At 56.6% G+C, this 23,203-nt stretch overlaps 6 protein-coding genes across 6 annotated transcripts; all 6 read left to right on the top strand.

The window, feature by feature from the left end:
- Positions 1-45: 45 nt before the first annotated feature.
- Positions 46-1,734, top strand: LSCM1_06816 (uncharacterized protein; the record flags this gene model as incomplete). The annotated part of the gene is made up of 1 exon (XM_067324221.1): positions 46-1,734. One exon carries the CDS (start codon positions 46-48, stop codon positions 1,732-1,734), a length of 1,689 nt encoding a protein of 562 aa, XP_067179892.1.
- A 1,194-nt stretch (positions 1,735-2,928) lies between these two features.
- LSCM1_06815 (uncharacterized protein) lies at positions 2,929-5,979 on the top strand (the record flags this gene model as incomplete). Its single annotated transcript, XM_067324220.1, has 1 exon — positions 2,929-5,979. One exon carries the CDS (start codon positions 2,929-2,931, stop codon positions 5,977-5,979), a length of 3,051 nt encoding a protein of 1,016 aa, XP_067179891.1.
- A 6,661-nt stretch (positions 5,980-12,640) lies between these two features.
- On the top strand, positions 12,641-13,540 carry LSCM1_06814 (uncharacterized protein; the record flags this gene model as incomplete). The annotated part of the gene is made up of 1 exon (XM_067324219.1): positions 12,641-13,540. The coding sequence occupies one exon, from the start codon at positions 12,641-12,643 to the stop codon at positions 13,538-13,540; it is 900 nt and encodes a 299-aa protein (XP_067179890.1).
- A 2,331-nt stretch (positions 13,541-15,871) lies between these two features.
- On the top strand, positions 15,872-16,870 carry LSCM1_06813 (uncharacterized protein; the record flags this gene model as incomplete). Its single annotated transcript, XM_067324218.1, has 1 exon — positions 15,872-16,870. One exon carries the CDS (start codon positions 15,872-15,874, stop codon positions 16,868-16,870), a length of 999 nt encoding a protein of 332 aa, XP_067179889.1.
- Positions 16,871-17,656: 786 nt separating this feature from the next.
- On the top strand, positions 17,657-18,934 carry LSCM1_06812 (uncharacterized protein; the record flags this gene model as incomplete). Its single annotated transcript, XM_067324217.1, has 1 exon — positions 17,657-18,934. The coding sequence occupies one exon, from the start codon at positions 17,657-17,659 to the stop codon at positions 18,932-18,934; it is 1,278 nt and encodes a 425-aa protein (XP_067179888.1).
- Positions 18,935-19,816: 882 nt separating this feature from the next.
- On the top strand, positions 19,817-21,667 carry LSCM1_06811 (uncharacterized protein; the record flags this gene model as incomplete). The annotated part of the gene is made up of 1 exon (XM_067324216.1): positions 19,817-21,667. The coding sequence occupies one exon, from the start codon at positions 19,817-19,819 to the stop codon at positions 21,665-21,667; it is 1,851 nt and encodes a 616-aa protein (XP_067179887.1).
- Between the last annotated feature and the right edge of the window lie 1,536 nt (positions 21,668-23,203).

Below are 23,203 nucleotides of genomic sequence, written 5' to 3'. Positions count from 1 at the left end.
GGGCGGTGTAAGTCGTCCGTGGGCCGCTGCCACCTCGATGAGATCATGAGTCGAGAGGCACAAAAGAGTTTGTCGCCCACGGCAGTGACTACAGACGTAGAGGACTGTGATATAGTGAGCGCGGGCCGTGTGCCCAAGGTGCGGCGCGACGTTATAGCGTCTCGCCTCGCCATTCATGATGCCGCCCTTTGCGGATCCTCTTCAGCATCATCGCTTTGTGACTCCTCGATGTTGTCGTCCATCAGCGGTGATGCGGAAGGAGATGCGACCCAAGATGACAATCCACAAGTGGGGGGCTCTGCTGGACACGCAGGGCCGCTGCCTATGCCCTTGTCCTCCGTCGCCAAAGCGGAGGCTGCCTTGCAGAAGACGGTACATCTTTCCAGAGGCGGCCTCTGCGCAGAGTTCACGGTCGAGGACATTCGGCACATCGAGGATGGTGAAATTCTTTGGTACCTCTCGGCCCGCCCTCCTTCACGTCCCGAGGGTGATGGTGATATCGAGACCGCACCTCTCGGGCGGCCACGCGCCACCGTAACGACGGTGGCGGACATTGAGGCGCACATGGAGGCCTTGCAGAGGGAGATCAACACTTTCATCACTGTGGTCGACAACGAGGGGTGCAGCTACGAAATCCGCGTTGGGCCTTCTGGACACGTGCAGGTGCCCATCGATGACGCTGATGATGAGGATGTAGCTTCTCTGCGAGAGGACGGAGATCAGACGGAGGTGATGCTTGCAGGCGACGCTGCGCGTGTTGCCACTCCTGAAGGGGAGGCGGCGAGGACCGACGAATCTACAGCTGCCACTGTCTCGCCGTCGTCTCGCGACGCAGCTCCGTCGGCAGGTCACCCAACCAGCCGGCTACTGCGACGCCCCTCGCCGTCACATCCGGCGTGGCAGACGCGAGCCGCAGCTCGCCTCAATCCAAGGGCGCGCCAGCGGAATTGCCTCTTTTCCACACAACCTACGCGACCCTCACAACCGAGGCAGTTGCCTACGGCCAGGCCGCCGGCGATCGCTGTGCGGCCACAGTCGAGCTTGACAGAAAGCGAGGCGACCCGTGTTGAGCTTTTGCTGGGCTCCACCGCCGTCGCCGCTGTACTTTCGAGCCCGTATGTACTGAATGCGGAGACTCAGCAGCGCCTTCTTGCACTTGAGACAGAAGCGCGACGCTATGCAGCCGTCCGTGGCGTGGAGGAAACGGAAGACGTGCTTCAGCACCTCGACGACACGATGAGTGCTGTGACTGCTGCTGCTGCTGAAGGGCGTAACGTCGCAAGAACCGCCGCGGGTCTTGGGAATGCTTACATGCAGGACGCGAGGGAGCACGAAAGGTGGAAGCACCACCTGCGCTCGGTCAATGAGCGCCTCCGTGCGCTGCAGCGGCAGGCAGAGGCCGTCGCCATAGCCCCGACTGACGGCGTGCCCCCATCTATTGCAGCTTTGCGCCCGTCTTGGGCGCAGACTGCGGCTCCCGTTGTGGAGGAAGCGCAGATTCAGCGTCTACTTGAGGTTGCTCGCAAAGAGGAGGAAAGGGCGAAGAAGGCAGGGCTGGAATGCGCCGTGCCACCGACATCTGCTGGACCATTCAGTGGACTCCAACGCCTCTTGAGGGACACCTGCGCGCACGCAGCAGATCTTTTGGCGACGCATGAACGTACGCCGCTAATGCTACGCTCTCCCCCGGAGGCGGTGGGGGGGAATGAGGCTCCCGATGATAAGGACCCGTGACGCGGCGAATGTGAGTGCCGCCGTAGCGCCTTCCTTTTTCGCACGCGTACACCAGTCGTGCCCTCCAGGGAGGAATCCGCTTCGACTTTACTCTTCGGCACCGGCGCCGAAGCTGCGCTCGGCCACACACGAGCAACAGAGAGTAGTCCCCCTTGCCATCTGAGGGACATTTTTTTTCGTTCTTCATCTCAATTCTGCCACACAACGTCGGTGGAATTCCACGTTTTCCCCTCCGCTCCCTCCCCCAGGCCGGCCACGCGGGCCCATCACCTCGTGCGACGCAGCCGGCTGGCACCCGGTAGAGCAGGGCGCCGACCCAGCCATCAGAGCACGGCGACCACCACCGAGCACTGCCCACACAGCGCCGCCCAAGTTGCCGGACGGCCGCTCACACTCTGCCGGTGGCCGCCAGCTGCGTTCCCCTTTCAGCAGCGGCCCGGGCCCACCCCACCCCACCGCACACCAGGGGTCAGAGTGAGGGCCAGGAGAAGTACCCTCAAAGGACGCTGGCGCTCTCCCTAGCATAGGAATTGGTACAGACGTCTTCTCCTCTGCAGGCCTCTCGAACGCAGCATCATGCAGCGCCCTGCCGACAGTGCCAGTACTGGTGAATTGTTCTGGCATCCCGCTACGTTGTAGGCACGTGGCCCTGCCGCCACAAGAGGTACTTCCGCCTGCAGAAGAGTAGGAGGCCCTTTGGCGTCCTTCCAGACAGTGGGTCACTGAGCTGCAGCGATATCGCGCGCACCTCTCAGTGCGCGGCCCCGTCTTTCTGAAAGTCTTTCGCTGTGGAAAAGAAGCAGATCATCAAAGCATGCAGCACGACTTAGTAATACTTCTCTGCTGAGTTCAGTCTTTCGCACCGTGGTTCGTGCCATGTTCTTTGGCAGATGGCGACTGTAGCCTCTTCACCGCTTGATTTTGTGCATGGGGCCTCCTCCAACTACGCTTGCCGCGTGTTTTTCTGACCCCACCGCATCTTCTCTCCTTTGTTCTCTCCTCACCGTCTCCTTTGCCGCACCTCACTATTTCACTCGCACTCTCTTTACTGGTGCGCTGCACATACGCGTGCGCCTTTGCTCCACCTGCTCAGCTGCTCAGCTCTTCTTCCTTTCGTTTGCCACCCGTGCGAGTGTGTCTCTCTGTCTCGCCCCCTTCCCTGTGCTGCGGCCTCTCAGTTCAGCTCACGAGAAGATGTTGATGGAGGCTCAGAGGTGCCGCTCCCTCATCGAGAGGGAGCGCCGCACCGAGTCTGTCTTCCGCCCGCCTAAGTTCATCAAGTGCGTGCCACCACACAAGAAGACACTGACGGCTACAGCTCGCCCGTGGTACCCGACAAGTGCCGACGTGGAGAAGAAGCCGCTGACTCCTCCCCGCTTTATTTTGGCACCGCCGACTGCGCTAGGACAGTCGCCCGACGTCAAGCCAAAAAGTGCACCTGTGCTGACACCGCTGGCGGACTTGTCGATGGACAGCACGCAAAGCACCCCCTTTTCCCCGCTCAGCACGCCTGTGCACACCTTCTTCCACACCATAACGGACGTAGCCACGGCAGCGCGCGTGTATCCGGTCGGGATGTTCATGTCGGTGCGCAAGGATGCCTCGCACACGCCTCACGGCGTTCTTCGTTGGTGCGTGCAACAGTACCTGGAGGTGCCCACGCTCAAGGTGCCTACGCACCTGCAGCTGTCGATGAGCGAGGTGCTGAACTCGGAGGACGGCATCAGCCGCGGAGCGCTAGGCTCCGGGCTCAAGGGCCGAACACGCGCGAAGCCGGTGCGGCAGGTTCACCACAAGGTGATGTCAGTGCTCAGCCGCGTCACCCCGCAGAAGTTCACGGAGCTACTGCAGGAGCTGCTGCAGCTGCCGCTGCGCCAAGCGGATGAATCGGAGCTGCACGAGGTGGTCAAGGTGTTCTTTGACAAAGCAGTGCAGGAGCCGGAGTACAGCGAGCTGTATGCGCGCCTTTTCAGTGAGCTGTGCGAAATGAAGGAGAGCGAGCGCGAGTTGGAGGCGGAGCTGCGCGACCGCCTCTTCTGCAGCCGCATCAACCGCGAGCTCCTTCACACCTGCGACGAGGAGTTCCGCCGTCCCATAGAACTCACGGCTGACGAGAAGGTCGACCGCACTACTGGCAAGCCGTACAGCGAGGAGGAGGTGGGCATGAAGCGCACCCGCCTAAAGAACCGCCTTGTTGGCAACATCAAGTTTCTGGGTGAGCTTTTCAAGATCAACCTCGTGACAGAGCGCGTCGTGGAGAATATGTTCAAGCTGCTCGTCGGTGACTTTGACCCGAGCAACCCTGTCGAGCGTGAGGACTACATCTTTGAGGTCTTCTCGACGCTCATCCGCACAGTCGGCCCAATTTTGAAGGAGCGCCGTCCACTTCTGCTGGCGCGCTACCTCGGCGTGGCCAAGGCGGTGGAAAATTCGCACCCGCGCCCCCGCATTCGCTTTCTCATGATGGACCTGAGCGACCTGAACAAGAAGCAGGGGTGGGTCTCCAACGAGCGGGTGATGCGTGAGGCGGACTCGTGCGACGACCTGCCGCGCTCGTCGTCCATGAAGCATGTCGACAGCATGACCAGCGCCTCTTTTCTGCAGTCCTCCATCATGAGCCCGAGTGACGACATCCCGGCGCAGAACTCCGACTTTGCGCTGCCTCGCCCCGCCTCCGTTGCGTTCCGCGAAAACGCCGGTTTTGGCACCAGCATCGTTGCCTCCCCCTCTACTCCCAGCAACAGCCCCACCTTTTCGCGCGCCTACGTTCCTCCGAAGTCGGCAGTGCTGACCCCTCCGCATTTGCGCCCCTCCTTCAGTGTGTCAGTGCGGAGCCCCATACCGGAGCGCCGGTCCACGACCTCCGCCTATGGTCGTCCGTCGAACGACCTGTCCGCCCCTCGCACCGTCGGCGACACCTCACTGCACTCCTCGCTGCTGCGCAGCCGCACCTCGACGGTGGGTGCGACGGAGGTGGTGAACATCCAGGAGGTCACGCAGCAGCTCATGCAGAACTTCAACGACCCCAGGGAGGAGACGACCGTGCTGCACGGCATTGAGGAGATGAGTCTCAAGAACAAGGTGCTGTGTCTGACGTGGTGGCTGCGGCAGGTGACCACCGATACCTCTCGCTTTGAAGAGCGGCAGCGCATCACTGAGTTGCTGTCCTCACTGCTCACATTCTGCCCCTCCTTCCATCCCGGCGACTTGATCTCCGCCATCATCGAGTGGATTCGCTTCGATATTGAGAAGGCTGAATACCACCAGTGCCCCCGCATGTTTGAAAATGTGGGCCACATGATCCAGCGCTGCTACGCTGCGGATGTGTCTACGCTGCCGAACATTGGTGAGGTGCAGAACCTGCTGCACTTGGGCCTTTTCAATGTCATGCTGCACGACCTGACCACTTCGAACGGTACCGACCAGATGGTCACTCTTGTCAAGAGCGCCTTTTCGATCGGTGTGTCGCTCCTGAACACGATCTGCGACCGGCAAAGCGAGGCAGCGACTCTGCGCGTTGCGCTGCAGTGCCGCTTCCGGCTACTACCGTACTTCTTTAGTGTCAGCAACGTATCCGAGAACGGCATCCCCTGCGCCTCACCCCAATGCCGTACGCCTACGACACCCAATATGCGCAATGGTCCCCAAACGGAGTCCGTCAGCAGCGTTGGCCACTATGATCCGCTGTCCCAGTGCATGCTGTTTCAGAAGGTGACCGACGATGCAGAGTTCGTGGTGCTGCGCCGCGCCCGCACCGATGCCAGCGAGCGCACGGCGGCGTGGAAGGAGGCTTTGGTGTGCCTCGCTCTCGCCGAGACCGGCAATGGCTCCACTGTCTCGCAGCTGGTACAGATGGCAAAGGTGATTGGTGCTCTCTTGGCATGCTCTGCCATCACGGTGAACGGCACCAACCTGCTGTCGGCCGCGGAGGTGGACGAGCTGGTTGGTGAGATCCTCAAGCGCCGCTCTGGAGCGCTGTTTCAGGCCATAGCGGCTATGGAGGTCATTATGCACCATACACTCTCCGTCTCCGGCTCGAATCCACGGAAGAGTATACGCGTTCGGCAGCTGCGGCTGATGTACGCCCGCTGGTGCACGCTTAACATCCTTGACACGACGACGGTGATGAACCTGCTGCACAGCCTGCACGCAGCGGAGAACGGCGCTAACGTCTACGCCGTATACCATAACGCCCTGGTCGATGCAGAGCTGCCTTGGGCCACCGTCCTCACATACTTATCCTAAAAGGAGAAACAAAAAGCAAAGGTGCCGCAGTACGTAATCTCATACGCACACGGATAAATGCATGGAGCACACGGATCTACAACCAAGGGGTGGTGGCGGTCGGGTGAAGGTGAGCCTGTGGAGGGTAGGAGGAGGGACAAGGTGAGCGAAACTATGCCTGCCTGAGAGTAACACTGACGCATACACACACGCACACACATGCATGCATGCATGCATGCATGTATAATGAGCACCAACTGCCTTTGCAATCAGAACAAGAAGGCGCCGAATGATTCATCACGGCAGTATTGCGCAGTGCTATCCTTTTCCCTTTTTGTCACGTGCGTGCATCTCTTGTCCCTCTATCCCATGCACAGCTAAGCCTTTCATGTGCTCGCTTATTTGATGTGACACTCTCTGCCTCACTCGCCCTGCCTCTTATTTCTCTCTGCCATGACAGTCTCGGCGCCCAAGCGAAAGGGGAGGGGGCTGACGGTGTGGCAGCAGAAGCAGGAGCGCTGTCGATCGTTAAAAATCGAAAAGAATCCAGCACTCTGCAGGTGTGTCTCTTTTTTTATTCCCGCTCCGTGTCTCTCGTATGCCCTTTTGACAGATAAGGAAAGTACCATCTAAGCGCTGCACTCACTCGAGCCAATGCATAACCCTCTCGCTTTCTTCGCCGCGCTTCTGCCGCCCCGTGATGGGGCGGCGATGGAGGAGGAGGGATGAGCGAAGAGGCGGCGAGGGTTGGCAGGCTCGATGCCGCCACACGGCAGGAGGGAAGCAGTGCAGCTAAATGTATGACGTGCCAGAGGCAGCATGGAATGAGCGGACAAAGCGTGCGAGGTTTGTAGCACTGAGGACGGATAGTGCAGGTGAAGAGGGAGGGCGGGAGGGCGAGAAGGAAGGCAGCAGCCGATCGTCTCTCTCGCTTTCCTTATGAAATTTCAAAGCGCCCAGCACCAGTGCAAGCGCTTTCACATGTGTGTGTTCAAGCGAATGCGCGACCTCGCTCACCAAGAAGGCTTTTGAGGGGAAGGTACAGTGAAGAGGGTCTGACAGGGGGAGGAGAGAGGGCCAGTGGAACGATTTGAACGACGAGTGGGCTGATGTGACTGTTCCTATGCTCTGCTCGGTGCCTCTCTTTCCACCTCTCCAATCATTTCCGCCCCTGTTCTCTCTGACTCCATGTGACGCATGCCGATAACTGTGCATGAAGGTCTTGTGCTGTCGTGTGCGAGGTACAACTATTTATAATCTCGGGTTACCTTTTCACCCTCCTTTCCCTTTTCTCTGTGCGCGCCTGCCTGCGTGTGGCCGTTCAGCGTCTGCGCTTGCGTTCGTCTTTTGGCTTTACGCCAATGCGTTTTTGTGCTTCGCCTCCTTCCCCCTTTTTCCCCTTTTGGACACAAACAAAAAAATGGTGATGCTTTTTATTTTCTTCTCCTTAGGCGGGCGTGAGCCCCTCACTTCTTTCCCGATGCGGACTTCTGCGGCGCTGTGCAGGGCGCAACAGAGCCTGTGCTCGGCGCTCTGCTGCCTCTCACATGTACACCGACTCCGCCTCCCTTCGTTCAACCTTTTCCCCTGTTTCACCACCACCGACACTTCTCCCTTTCAATTGAGCTTCCGTCTCCCTTTGCCTGCTCTCCTCGGCTACTTTTTTCGTCTTCTGTTTGCGCTTGTGTCGTCCTTGCTGCCGATGCTCTCCCGTTAAGCTTCCTCTCCCTACACTCTCCCTTCCTCTTTTTATCGGTTTAGGCACATGGCGCATATTTCTGTGTGACTGTCTGTCTTCATGTGGCTGCTGCGGTCTTTTCGCGGTAGAGAAGGGCAACCACACCTGAGTTCGAAAGGAGAGGTGGAGAAGGCTAAGTAGGGAATGTTTGGGGCTCCGTAAAAAAGAGGAGTCGGCGTGCAATTTCAGTGACGGTCTACGTGATGGTGGAAATACAACCTGCCCGTACCCTTTTCTCTCCGCTAACTATTTCGGTTTGGTGTGCTGCTGCACTCCGCTCGCTTCAGCGCGGCTTTTCTGACCGCTGCCTTCCCTTTATTTCTCACACCACAACTGGGAAACCCCCCGCCCCACACCGCCGGACGTCGAACTTCCCCCCTCCCCCCAAAAAGAAGAGGAATGCCAGAAGGTGGGGACAAGAAGGCTGAGCTAAGTGGCATGTGCCCTTGTCTCTCCACGGTTCGTACGCACGCTTCCCGCCTCGTATGCTCCCCAGTTCCCGCTTCTCTCGTGTGCACCTTCTCTTTTTCTCTCAGCTCAGTACAGCAACGATACGGGCCGAAGCAAAGGGAAATCGAAGCAAGGGCAAAGAAAAATTGATGAAAAAAAAAAGGAGCTCATGCTCTCCTCTACTGTGCGCATATCAGATCCCTTCGATGCTGCCATGGCGCCCTTTCTCTTTGGCTTGCGCGACTCCGTTTTCTTTCCCTTCGCTTCCTCACCTCCGCACACATAGACTGGCTGAATCACTGACGTTGCCGCCTCTTTTCTTTATTTTGCTGTTGTCTTCGTCATTCCGCTCCTTTTAATGTTTTTTGTTTTCTCTCTTTCTCGCCTTTTTGACTGAGTTACGGAGTTCCTGTGCGCGCCGTCTCCATCCTCCTCCCTTTGTCATCCGTCTTTCTCGTTTCACCCTGTCGGCTGTTGTGACGTGCCGCGAACCAAACAAAACGAACGAAAGTAAAGCACACACAGGCCAATCGACACGGCACTCTTCCCTTGTTTCCTCTCTCTTTTCTTTGTCTCTTTTTTGTGTGCGTGTGCTTGGGAAGAGCACAATACGGCGATGGCCCTCGCATTGCCGTTCGTTTTCTCCTCTAGCTCTCTCTTTTCCATCTACGCCCTTGTGCTCATTTGTATCTCCCATGCACCCCCTACTTCTCCCTCTGCATCTCTTTTGCCTTGTCCTCTCTTCCTCATCGGTGCCACCCGTGCAGTTGCTTCACATAAGCTCGTTAATATTCTCTGCCTTCCTCCTTCGGTACTATTTATTTCTCTCCGCTGCAGTGGCCGTCGGCTCCGAAGGTTTTTTTGCGCTTTACCATTGCGGCCTCTTTTTTTTTCAGCTTCCTAAGTGCGGGCCCTGTGAGGAGCTTTATGGCCTGAGATCGACTCGGCGTTCGAGGAATCATGTCCGCACCCTTCCCCCCCTCGCCGTTCCTCTTCTCTTACCTCCCCCAGCACATCTCTGACGAGGCATAACACGTGCGTGCCTGTGACAGGGTTCTCGCGCGAGGCTCTTGCGACTTCGTCAGTCTTGGGGTACGGCATGGGGGTGGGAAGATGCAAGCGATGAAGGAAACGCTGTCGTGGACGGCCAGAGACGGAAAAACTGGTTGGCGGCGAGCGAGTGAGCGGCCACCGGGCTTGTGGCACGCGCCTCGGGCACCGTGGTACGGACGGGAGGGGGATGCACTTGTTCATCTTGTCAGCGAGTGACGATAAAGCGAATAAATAAGGAGCCGAGGAATGCTTCCACGCACATGCGCACATTCACGCAGCCCCCTTCCCCCTCGGTGCATACGCACAGCGACCATCAAGGCAGTGCGCGCCGCACAGGCACAATGAGAAGTATCCATCGATGTTCCATTTGGTCAATTGTGTGGGTGTGCTCGGCACTTCAGGGTGCCGTAGTGCCTTGACTGTCGGACAGATGAGAAAACAACGTCGCTCGCATCGTAGTTTCAAGCGGTGGGATGGAGGAGGAGGGCATAGGAGTAGGGAAGGGCGAGACGCTCAGTCTATGGATGCCCATGAGCAAAAGGAGCGAATTTGCACTCGTTTACTTTTTCTTTTCCGCACGCATCTCGAGCGTATGGCTTGGTCATGCGTCTTTTGCCTGCGCTTACTCTCTTTCTTCCCCTCACTCCCTTGTGCAGTTGTGTGAGCTCGGGAGCACGGATGCCAACTGCCTTGTGGATCTGCGAGTGAGCTGACAGCACGGAAAGAATTTTTGTCTTACCTTCTTTGCGCAGTACATGGGCGACGTCTTACACAAGGCTCATGAGAACCACGCGCTCAAGCGAGTAAAACCGCTACACGCCCGCTCGCTCTCTCACCCCCTTTTTATGTTGATCATTTTGTGGTCAATGGCACGTTCTCTTTACCCATGGTGTGTGTGTGTGTCTTTCACCGTTCTGTTCTTCTCAGTTCTCTTTGCCCTTACTTCCTTTGCGTTGCTTCTTTCTCCTTTCTTTCCCCCCCTTCGTCTGTAAGTGTCACCCCTTCCCTGCGCACTCCCATTTCTGTCTACGTTCCCTTGTGTATCTTTCTTTGTCTTTGTTTTTCTGGCTTCTCTCTTTCGCTGCTGCACTCCTACGCCATTGCCACTTCGCCGCACTTGACGTGGCCTTAACAGTAAAAAGTGAAAGGATAAAATATAACGACCAACCCACTCGCCACTGCTGTCACTACCATCACCGCATTGCGCATAACCCACACGAAAAAGCGACAGTAGAGCCGGAGTCTTGGAAGGGACAAACGAACAGCGAGAAGGGCGAAGTGGCCATGGCGTCTTTCTTATTATGGCTGTTATTCGACACGGAGTCTTTCGGTTCTTCAAAACACCTCTTCCCTTTTCTTTTTCCTCTAGCGAAAGCAGCGGCCATCAACATCGATGCCCTCTTGGTGTTGTTTCCGCCGTTTTGTGACTGTACCCCCGCCTCTCCTCCCTCTTTGTCGTCATTGCCTCTTCATGCTCTTGATGAGTGGAAGGCGAACCCCCGTCTTTAACTGTGTGTGTTCTTCCTCCTGCTGTTGCGGGTTCGTGTTGGTAGTTAAACGGCTTCTGATTCTCAACGTTTCCTTTCTTTTCTGCATTTTCCCGTGTTTCTTTTTGCTCACTCTTCTTCCCGAGAGGGCGGCGAACACCTCAGCTCATGTGGCGCTTGAGGAGTCCAGTGACCCACTGTCTGGAAGGACGCCAAAGGGCCTCCTACTCTTCTGCAGGCGGAAGTACCTCTTGTGGCGGCAGGGCCACGTGCCTACAACGTAGCGGGATGCCAGAACAATTCACCAGTACTGGCACTGTCGGCAGGGCGCTGCATGATGCTGCGTTCGAGAGGCCTGCAGAGGAGAAGACGTCTGTACCAATTCCTATGCTAGGGAGAGCGCCAGCGTCCTTTGAGGGTACTTCTCCTGGCCCTCACTCTGACCCCTGGTGTGCGGTGGGGTGGGGTGGGCCCGGGCCGCTGCTGAAAGGGGAACGCAGCTGGCGGCCACCGGCAGAGTGTGAGCGGCCGTCCGGCAACTTGGGCGGCGCTGTGTGGGCAGTGCTCGGTGGTGGTCGCCGTGCTCTGATGGCTGGGTCGGCGCCCTGCTCTACCGGGTGCCAGCCGGCTGCGTCGCACGAGGTGATGGGCCTGTGCTGCCGGCTGTGGCCGAGTGGAGCTGCACGAGTGCGTTACAGCGGAGGATGAATAAGCCGAGAAGGGGAAATCTCTCACTCCTTCGCGCGTGCTCGCGTCGCTTCGGTGCTCTTCTGCTGGCGTCTACTCTCCCTTCACTGTTCACCCTTGTTTTTCCCTGCGCACTGTAGGCCATCTCGATCTCTCTTTTTTCTTTTATGTATGTGCGCTTGACCATGTCTTTTCCCTTCACCATTTTTTTGTCGTGATGCATGATCTGCATTTTATCAAAAAGAATACATTTTGAGGTCGGTGAGGGAGAAGAAGCACTCATGTCTTCCGCGGGTTTTCCTGAAAGCGCTTCTTTGAGTTATATTGCTGAACTTCTGTGCGTGTCTTTGCACGGCACGGCGGGCACCGACGGAGCTACTACGCAGGCGTTCTGATGTATGGCTCTACTTCTTTGCAAAGGACGGTATTCGCCGAGAATGGAAGCAGGCAAACATGCTCAAAAAGACGCCGGCATGCACAGGAAAAATCGGTGAGGGGCGCGCTTCTGTATACTTGGAGAAGCGCACCACAGGGACATGTCTTCTTTTTTGTTGGGCTTCTACTGTTCATGTACTTCCTCCCTTACGAGAGGTGGCGCCGTTTGAAGACACCTACACGCCGCTGGCACATGTCCCGCCCGTTCATACAGCGCGAAAGAATACCGTATATTCGCCTAGGCACACACGGACGTATAGAAGACTTCCTTTCCTTCTCTCCGGGGGTTTCTCTGTGGCCTTGCAGTTTGAACAAGCGCTTTCGCTGATGCTCAAATATCGCAAATGCACGGCCATATTTCCTAACAGCTCTTCTCACCCGCCGAGAACATCCACTCCCTCCCTCCTTTCCTCCTCCAGAGGAAAAAGTGGCTTCTCTGGGATCACAGTGGAGTTTTTTGTTGCCCGTTCCGCCGTCTTCTGACGCTGACTCTTCCATCCTCTTTTCTTTCTTTCATCTCTCCTCTCCTGCTTTGCTCATCCCTCTTTACCTTTTTATTTGTCCTCCTCATCTGCTCTTGTGTCGCTTTCGGGATACATTGCTCTGATTCGCCTTACTCATCCCCGCTGCCGCCTTGCTTCAACCAACGTCGGGCTTCGAGCATATTGCAGCTGTTGCTCTCTTGATTTCTAGCGGGCGTGGCACATATTGACACACTGCCACCCATCCCCTTTCTCGACGGAAACCCACTTCATCTTTTCTCACTACGACTCCTCCGCGCAAAAGCATCCCACGCTAACGACGTAGTAGTGCTTGTACTAATTCGTACTCCATGACTCGTTTCCTTGCTGGCGCCATCGCTGGCCTGGTCGGCGGTGCTAGTGGTGGTGCCATGTGGAGTACCTCGCAGCAGTCGGAGCACTTAGCCGTCAGCTGTGCCAAGACGCCTGCGAGCACGTTTTCCCCAGATGCGTTCAAACCATTCAAACTGATCTCCTCCCGCTACGAGTCGCACGATACGCGCCGGTTTTACTTTGCCCTTGATAGCGCCAATGATACCTTTTACATGCCTGTTGCTTCCTGCATTGTGGTGAAGTTCACTGATGTGGACGGTAAGGACGTCGCCCGGCCGTATACTCCCATCTCCTCTAATAGCACGACGGGCCACTTCGAGCTTATTGTGAAGAAGTACCCAAAGGGGAAAATGGGCAATCATCTGTTCGCCATGCAACCCGGCGATGAACTGCTCGCCAAGGGCCCTTTTGAAAAGTTTGCCTACAAGGCGAACATGTGGAAGCACGTCGGCATGATCGCCGGAGGTACCGGCATCGCCCCCATGTACCAGGTGATTCGTGCCGTGCTAGAGAACCCTATGGACAAGACGAACATTTCGCTCATCTACGCCAACAACCAGCGGCGTGACATTCTCCTTGCGAACGAGCTGATCGAGATGCAAAAGATCTACAGCAACTTCAACATGTATTTGACTCTTCTGGAGGTACCGCACCGTTGGCTAGGCGGTATCGGCTACGTGAACGACGCCATGGTGACCACTTTTATGCCAAAGCCAGGAGAAAAGAACACGAAGATCCTTGTCTGTGGCCCGCCTCCGATGCTGCAGGCCATCAGCGGCGATAAGGTGTTTGAGCCAGGAAAGCCGCCCCAGCAGGGCCCGATTGGTGGCTTGCTGAAGACGCTTGGCTACAAGGAAGAGCAGGTTTTCAAGTATTAGGCACGCCCCGCTAGCCGCCTTTTCCGTGGCAGCACAAAGGATATCGCCAACAGTCACAAATGCGGGTGCAGGAAGGGACAGCGCTAGTCCCTGATTGAGGCGCGTGGGGGGCCAATTTGGTAGTTCGCTTGTACATTGCGTGTACTGTGACTAAGAAACCCTTGAGTGCGAAACAACGTTGAAGGCGGCTGCTGCCGATACCGAACTCGCGAACTAGGCAGCAGGTTGCCTGCAGTCCCACAGACCCTTGAGCTGCTAAGGGGATGCTGATGCGTGTCTGCGTGTGCGTCGGCGGGGTGGTGCGAGTGGTGGCACAGCGGTGACAGCGCAGTACTTCTTGCTTCTTCTAAATGCCCCTTCTCTATTCTGCGACTCCGTCTTCTCCGCCTTTTCTTCCCGTTTGTGTCGCACTTCTGCGTGTCTCTTTTTTATTGTGGGGTTGCCGTTTCCCTTTCGCTCCCCCTCTCGCTGTTTCACCGGTGTCTCTTTTTCCTCCCCCTTTTCTTTCTCTGTGCTCCAGTGAAGACGGGGCCGCGCACTGAGAGGTGCGCGCGATATCGCTGCAGCTCAGTGACCCACTGTCTGGAAGGACGCCAAAGGGCCTCCTACTCTTCTGCAGGCGGAAGTACCTCTTGTGGCGGCAGGGCCACGTGCCTACAACGTAGCGGGATGCCAGAACAATTCACCAGTACTGGCACTGTCGGCAGGGCGCTGCATGATGCTGCGTTCGAGAGGCCTGCAGAGGAGAAGACGTCTGTACCAATTCCTATGCTAGGGAGAGCGCCAGCGTCCTTTGAGGGTACTTCTCCTGGCCCTCACTCTGACCCCTGGTGTGCGGTGGGGTGGGGTGGGCCCGGGCCGCTGCTGAAAGGGGAACGCAGCTGGCGGCCACCGGCAGAGTGTGAGCGGCCGTCCGGCAACTTGGGCGGCGCTGTGTGGGCAGTGCTCGGTGGTGGTCGCCGTGCTCTGATGGCTGGGTCGGCGCCCTGCTCTACCGGGTGCCAGCCGGCTGCGTCGCACGAGGTGATGGGCCCGCGTGGCCGGCCTGGGGGAGGGAGCGGAGGGGAAAACGTGGAATTCCACCGACGTTGTAAGGGAGAGCGCACTCAACGTTAAAAAAATGATTTTTTATCTCTGTGGGGCTTTGCTGTGAAGAGATGTTGGAGAGGGTGCCAGACCTTTGACGCCATTTTTGACGCGGGCAACCAGGCACGTCTGCAGCAGTCAACGTGCATCACAAGGCACCAATCGAACCACAAGAAAGAGAGGGCATGAATTCAAAGGAGACCTGGTGCAGTAGCGAACTATCGATAGCGTTGAAAGAGTAAGGAGTGCACGTACATTAACCAGGAAAACACGTGCGAAGTAAAGGTGGTGGATAATAGAGGGATGCAGTATGCATCACCGCGCATAAGTAGGCACACTGATAGACTTGCCGACGCTTGTAAGTTTCTTCTCTCCGCTCTAGTTTGTCTAGGAGACAACACAACGCCCGCAAATTTGCTGTGCTCCACCTGGTGCTCTCGGAAGGCGCCGTGGCGCTTCTGAAGCGCCTACCTTGTCTCCTCTCCTCATCGGCACCTTCACTGCGGAACGGGGATAGAGGGAGCACGACTTGGAATCACTCATCGGCTTCTATCCATGGGGCCCTGTGGCTTCTTTTATGCGTTCTGCCTTGTCACGACTGCGCACATACACAGACGGACCACCACTTGACCACCATCATCGTGCCCGACTACAGGGCACTCGTTTTCATCGTCTTCATCTCTACCCCTTTTTGCCCCTCTTTGACTGTAGCTACTTCGCCACACACGTGAACGTCTTAACGTTGGTGCACCACTTCTTCGCCTGCGCTCACGCTACCCAGGGCAACAAGATTACTTCTTCCTCTTCGGCGTCAGCTTCTAATCTTCTACCATTCTATTACTTTTCTTAGATACAATCCGCATTCATAGCTTTCAGCCTGAACGTATGCATACGCATACGCGCTGAGCTCGCGCGAGAGAAAATCCTCCTACGCCCCCACAAGCATCGTTGCTTGAATGCACTAGAGAGCGCGCTCACCAACGATCCCATTTTTTGTTTCATTTCTATTTGAGTACTACCAGTGTGGCGCCAACTCGTCACTGCCGCTCACCGGGCCAATCTCTATCACTTGTGCTCGCCTTGTCTGCCACGAAAAATAGCATCGAGGCACACGAATTTCACGCTTCTTCTCCTTGCTTTTCGTGCAAAGTGGCCTCTGCCGTGTGCTTATGAAAGCGCCTCCTCGTCCACGCTGCGAGCTACACATCTCTCTCTATATATAGGGTGCACCGGATATTAACAACCATGTCAACTCCGCCCCACTCGGAGGTGTCCTCCCCTTATGTGCAAAAGGTGGGAGACCTCTCTAGTAAAATGTTGATACCAACTATCAAATCCTACCGGAACATGGAGTTTCTTAACAGCCACGCTGGGCGTATGATCCGCATCCTGTGCGAGTTTGAGGAGCCACAGCAGCGCCTCCAGCAGCACTTCATCCGTTCCACCGTCCTCTTCTTCGGCAGCGCCCGCTCCATGACCCAGGAGGAGTACAACACCACCCTGCAGAGCCTGCAGTCGAAGCTGGCGGCCGCGACAGAGGAGAGTATGAAGGCGAGCCTCCAGATCGAGCTGGCTCGCTTGGAGAAGACGCAGTGGATGTGCAGGTGGGTCGGCGTGGTGGAGAAGCTCGCGAAGATGGTGGCAGTGTTTGCCCGCAATGAGCAGGATATCATCAACCGCAGCTTCAAGTACATTCCGGACTATTTCAGGCTGTCACCAGAGGACAGGTCGGGATCCCTGGACGACTTGCATGAGCGCTTCGATGACCTGGTCGTCACCACCGGTGGTGGACCCGGCTTCATGGAGGCGGCAAACCGAGGCGCTGCATCCGTTCCTGGCGCTGTTACGATGGGAATGGGTATCTCACTCCCCTTTGAGAGGGGCCTCAATCCCCATGTGACGAAGGGCTTGGCCTTTGAGTTCCACTACTTCTTTACTCGGAAGTTTTGGATGATGTACTCCTGCCGCGCCATCGTCGTTGCACCGGGTGGGTTCGGCACCATGGACGAAATGTTCGAGTTACTCACTCTGAAGCAGACGAAGAAGATCCCTTCGCTGCCTGTCGTGTTGCTCGGAAAAGAGTTTTGGCAGACGGTGGTCAACTGGCAGGCGCTGGCTGACTACGGCGTGATCTCACAGGCGGAGATTGATGATATGTTCTTCACCGACTCCGCAGAGGAAGCCATTGAGTACATTACCGCATTCTACCACCGCTTGGCCAATGGCCCAGCAGGGGCGGCGTAGCCTTAATGCCCCCCACCCATCTTGCCGTCACCTCTCCCCCTCCTACTCTGCCTACGCACGTACGCTCTTCGCTCACTTTTTGGGTGTGCTCAACAGCTCCACGCGCACACTCTTCCTCTAGCCAGCCGCCGTTATTCTCCTGTCACATTGTACCTTCCGCCCCTCTTTTCACCCTGCCACCTCTGCGTGTGTGGGGTATCCAATCGTTGCCGTCACCATCTTACCACTAACACCGATCGCAACACCGCCACGGATTGGATTCGCTTGAGCGGGATGGACAGTGAGCGAGCACGAACAACGCAAAAGAAGACCAATGTTGCTGTGGTTGGCCTTCGCTATCTCCCTTTCACCGTCGTGCCGCTCGCTTTCTTTTCAATCGCGGTGCCAGTGGAACGGGAATGCGTGAACGGACAAGGATAGGCGGCGACGACCGCAGCCGACCCGCTGCTCACTTTTGCCTTCCTCACTTGTCTGGGACGATAGGCTGCCGCTTTCTCTATGCGCCTTCGCTGCCATCTTGCGCCGCGAGCCACTCTTTCGGGACATGTACCTCCTCAGTTTCACTCCCTCTGCACGTTGTCAACGCCTCCGCGTGCCACTTGATCTCTCCTCGCTGACTCTACATCTTACGCATTGCGTTCTATTCCTTCTCCGTGTTCCTACGACGTGCATGTGCTTTGGAGCTTACTCGCGCACGCGCAAACCTCAAAGGCGTGCTCATTTGTTGCTCGCCGCCCAGCGTGGCTCGCTCACCGCATACTTGCCGTTTTTGCATGTCGGTATTGGATGCCCCCCTACTCCTCGGTGCGACGTATGACTCAGCAGTCGAAGCGCCTCCGACTGTATGGCGCCACACTGCTCGTCGCCCTCGCTCTCTTTGGCTTTGTTGTCTACTATGAAAGCCCTTCGTTCTCCCCATGCGCCTCGCCGTACGCCAATATATATGACATCGTAATCGACGCCGGCAGCACCGGCTCACGTGTGCACGTGTTTCGATACGAGCGCAGCAGTGACGGTGTCGTGCTTCTTAATGAGGTCTTTCAGCGGGTCGAGCCCGGGCTTTCCTCCTTCGTCGCCGACCCCGACGGCGCCAGGCACTCGATCAAGGGACTTATACGCATCGCTGAGAGCGCAATACCACAGAGCTACCATAGCTGCACCTCTGTCACTCTCAAAGCGACCGCTGGCCTGCGGCTCCTCCCTGATGCCGATCAGCAGGTTTTGATCAATGCTGCTGAGCAGACACTTCAGGCATCTCCATTTCAGTCCCGCGGCGCCTCCATCATCTCTGGTGTGCAAGAGGGCATCTATGGGTGGCTTACGGTAAACTACCTTCTCCGTACGCTGGATACGGAGGGCGCTACCGTCGCGACAATCGACATGGGCGGTGCCTCGGCGCAGGTGGTGTTCGAGACGACGCGTTCGTCTGGAGAGTGGCTGCCTTTCAACTACGCCCACCGGCTGCGCACGCCACAGCGCACGATCTCCCTGTACCAGCATAGCTACCTTGGCCTTGGGCTGAACGAGGCAAAGAAGACACTGATGGCGCTGTTCGCCGCAGTGAACGGGACGTCGCCCTTCGCGTGCTTCCCGAAAGGCTATACGATGCATCTAAATGGCGTGGAGCTTCGAAACAAGGACACCACTGACTTCAACGTGTGCGCTGAACTGTTTCGTGAACACGTCATAACGAAGCCAGCATGCAAATTTAACGGCTGTGGCGCCCGTGGCGTGCCGCAACCGTCTTTGTCGTCGGGGCAGTATCCCATTTACGCCTTCTCCTACTTCTACGATCGCCTCCACTACTTTCATAAGGAGGAAGGCCCTGTGTACGTCTCCTCGTACAGGGAAGTCGGGCAGCAGGTGTGCGAGCGGGAGTCGGTCACGTCTACCTCTGCCTCTGACGAAACGGCGTGCATGGAGCTGGCATACTTGTACAGCTTCTTGACACACGGGCTTGGTCTCCGTGACGGCACGGTCTTGAAAGTGCCGAACCGCATTGATGGCATGGCCGTCTCCTGGTCTCTGGGCTCCTCTCTCTCTTTCGTGCTCAAGATGGAATGACGCCAACCTACACAGGGCGGCTTCTTTACCTTTCCCCCAAAAGAGGTACTCGACGAAGTGCGCATATTCCTGTACACACATCCAGGCCGTAACGCTAACACAGGAAATCGGAGAGCCTGCGCCACATGGCTCGACAACGCACCAATTGTCGCCTCCCGCCACACCGAAATAGCAGCACACATGGTGGAAGAATCCGGTAGAGATCCTCCGTGTATGACGACGCGCCCTGGAGAAAGCCTCGAAGCACAGGTCAGACACGTGGCCACAGATTTCGGACGTGCATTTCTGTGCGACTTTGGTGCGCATTCGCGCATGCAACGCACGTCAACGTTTCCAGCTATGAGCCCCGTATTGCCCGGCAAGCAAAACGCTCCCTCCCGGTGAAGTGCCACCCCCTCTTCCTTTCTCATGGTAGCTCCTGTGGTCTTCGCTACCTTTATCCATACAGACCATTGCTCTCCCCCTTTTTCCGCGTTTTTGCATGCTACGTCAGTCTACAACTAGCGCTTTCACCCTGGCCCCCTTTCGCCTCCCCCGGCACAAGTCTCCTTGGTGGAAGCCGCGCTGCAAGCGAAGCGACGGCGGTCTCCCGACTACGTGCTCAGAGGGCCGCATCACACGCCACGCCACCCTCCCGGGACCTATTTTTCTCTCTTACTCTATATGCGACAATACCCCTTTACATGAATAGTCGATACCTTTCCTATTGCCACAGATACATACCCACCAAAAGCACCCTCCCTTCGACCGTACCTGCCGCTTCATTCCCCTCCCACTGCTTTGCCTCTCCTGCCGGCCCGTTAGTCGTTTAACTGCTCACATGTGATCTCGAGGAATGGAATTCCTCCTTCACCTCAACTTCAAACCGGAAGAAACAGCGACATGTTCAACCATTTAAAGGTGCTGTGCTCATCACGTCGGCTCTTAGCCAACCGACGTCTCTCTATTCAGGCGGCCGCTCTACAGGGCCTACAGCGGATGCGGCTCGAGCTTGTTCGCCTCTGCGGATCGGAGAGAGACGTAGTGCTCATCAAGAGATTTCTGTGTTCGTGGCTGCTCCTCCTGCTCTTCTTGGCCGTCACTAGTGCCGCCGTCGCTTTTTGGCTGCGCAAAGTTCCCTACTGCCATTTCACCATTTACCCCGTCGAACCTGCGCGGCAAGCCACGCTAGGACGGATAGAACCCTTGCCGCAGCACAACTCGAGCGAGCGTCGCGATAGGAACGTGAATCTGGAGAGAAGCGTCAATGAGTACCTCGCGCAGCACAATGGCACAGATGGGGTACAACTTCTCCCCGTTCGAATACACTTCATTGTAGTCTCCACACACACAAACTGGATGTTTTGCATGGCGGCCGCGTCGTGCGCACTGGCTGACATCCGGCCGAGCTTCCTTGGTGTTGATACTCCCTACTCTCACGTCTTGCGGTACGAAAAGTACCTCGACTACCTCGAACGAGAGCGCCTACGTGACGAGGACGTCGTGGTTACGTTGGACACGGATGTGTCGTGGACCGGCTCTGACGTGGTGCCTTTTCTGCGGAAGTTCGCGCGGTACTCGCCAGCCTCAGAGGCGGCTCTTGATCTCGCCGCTGTCCGCGCCTGGGAAGACTATGGAGAGGACGCTGGATCGACCTTTATGGCCAAGTTGCGAGCCGAGCAGAAGCAGCCGTCTCGCCCCCTTTTGCAGCTTCCCCCAGTTATCTTTAATTCAGATGACGATTGCTATTTTCATGAGCTAGCGGAGGACCTCTTCCAGTGTTTTTCAGCCGACTACATCATGACCCACCTCATTGCTGCCGCGCGAAACGGCGCGTCCTTTTTTTCTCCAAAGGACGCGGCCAGGGCTTCTAGAGAGAAGAGGGAGTACTTCGAAAAAATCTACAACAGCTTCTTCGCACGTGGCCATGGGCATCGCCTGCTCAACACGTCGCTGGAGGCTGCGACGTATCTGCGCATCCCCGGAGATCCCTTCTTCTACGATGGCGCCTTTTCCGTCGGCCGTAACCCTGCGCAATACCTCAACGCAGGCATGCACATCTCCCGCGTGTGGGCCCTACGAGAACTCGGCGCAGGTGTGCTTCGCTTTGCGAGGAAGCAACCGCGTCGCTCGCCGAAAAAGTGGAGTTGCGATCAGTCCATCATCGGAATTATGCGCTACTACTTACGCATGTTCGAGATCAATAAGGGCCTTTTGTTTCAAACTGGACACAACGACGATGGAGAGCTTTTCCGTGACCCTTTCGGACTGCCGGTCGGCCTCTTATCGATCGACCGCCATACTGAGTTCATGTTTACCTCACATCTACGGCGCCGGAAGGGCCTTGGCAATTTGACATCCTATTACGTTCGCAACCGCAAGAATGATCCCATTCCTGACGCTGATCTCATCGAGACTACCTCCGGCGCCCTTATGACCGCGCCATTATGGGGACGTGAGGTGCAGCCGCGCTGCCTCGAAGTGCCCTTGCCAGACAGCTCGGTGTCCGTCTGGTGTTCCCCTATTACTCCAAAGTTTCTCCTTCCCTCCTTCTTACACTTCGCCGCTGGCAGTAAGCACCTGCTGTACCGCAAATACCGAGAGTGTTTTGCCTGGTACTTCGCCGCTCGACGCAACGGCAAAGCGCTGTCTTCTTCGATGAAGGTATTAAGCACGCTGGAAGTGGAGCTCTGGTACCAGGAGGGGGTGCACCACATCCCTTTCTTTAGTGTGTGCCCCAGTCCCTTTCATTAGCTATGAGGTTCTCTGCCCTTAGCGCCCGAGGAGCGCTGCCCTGCAGTTGTGGACAGACCCTCCAGCTGCATTCTATAATATACATGCGAGCATGGAAGATGCCTAGTATTCTTTTTAACCCTTCAACAACGCCTCCTTGCCATACCTTATGTGCGTCAAAACACTAATGGAAGCATACGTGAAGCTTTAACAAGCGTAAAAGGCGCTACTTTTATTTAGACGAGGGCGCCTTGGCTCCTATCTCTACCTCCCACTGCCTCCACCGCTGGGTCAGGCCTTCTTCGTCCTGCCAAAAGAGAAACGCTCAAACGCTTAAGAACCGTATGCTGCATTTTACGTCCGCCGATCGTCTCCCGACTTCGCCCGACGCACCTCCTTTCACGAATAGAGCGTGCCACCAAATTAAGGGTGGATCTTCAGGGACAAACGAGTTGAACAGTGCACCACAACACTACCTCAGCCTGCGAAAAAAAAACGATGCTTCCTTGAGAACAGATTGGCATGACAACATGCGGGCATTGATGGACACATGCGCAAACAGAGCAGTAACTTCTTCCTTTACCCTCCCCTCCCCTTTCCAGGTTTCCGATTGTCTCGCGACCCTGAAAGAACGGGCGAAGTCACGAACCCTCTTTGCCTTCGGGAACAAGCACTTATGGCTCAGGAAACAGCACGCATAAGGTATCCCCCCACAACCACATTTTCCAGTGCCCATACAGCTGGGGTTGTAACTTCTTCGCTATCCCAGCTCCTCCTCTCGAAAGCGCCGCTTTGTACACGACGTCACACATGTGAACATCGAGTGCTCGCAACTGCTTTTCTTTTTTTTTTCTTCACAGCACACGCAATAAGCCCATCATTAGTTCATAATCGTATCATTGTCTGCCTTCCCTCCACCGCCCTGGAAGGACGCCACGCGATACGCCGGCGTCGAAAGCATCCCGACAACGAGTGCGTGGTTAGGACCCCTCGTGCATTTGCTTTGCCGAAGATAGCACCGCCGCCCCGCGTGTCGTTGTGCTGCCTCCCAGTCCCCGCTTTCTGAGAAGCAAGCACGCCAACAGCTGAGTTCGCCTCGTGAACTCTCCGTAAGTAGCACTGTCTCTATAGAAGCGGCGCAAACAAAGCCACCACCACCACTACGCCCTATAACACTCGAGGCGGCGCCGATAAACGCCCGAGGACCATTTTGCGATCAGTGCAGCTGTCTCCGTGCGTTCTTCCAACAAGCAGATACTCGGGTACCCGAGCTACCGATCAGAGCCCCAGGTGCTGCGACTTCCGTCGCCGAGGGTAAAGGTGAGGTGCGCGGTCGCCGCCGCACGTCTGCTGGGCGGCTAAGATACGAAGTTCGCAGCCAAACGCCGTGCCACCCACTCCTCTCTATGTTAAGGCCTGCTGTGTTGCGCTTGAGACAAACAGGAGAGGCAGGCCCCCGCGCCAAGGTTTTCTCCACTTTCCCCCTACTCACAAGACCGTCGTGAGACACTCGCGTACTAGGCTAGGGTTAGGGTTAGGGTTAGGGTTAGGGTTAGG

The sequence above is a fragment of the Leishmania martiniquensis genome, chromosome 15, assembly GCF_017916325.1.
Source record: "Leishmania martiniquensis isolate LSCM1 chromosome 15, whole genome shotgun sequence".
Classification (NCBI taxonomy): domain Eukaryota; phylum Euglenozoa; class Kinetoplastea; order Trypanosomatida; family Trypanosomatidae; genus Leishmania; species Leishmania martiniquensis.
The sequence above is the reverse complement of the archived record's forward strand: the minus strand, read 5'-3'. Positions and strand labels throughout refer to the sequence as shown.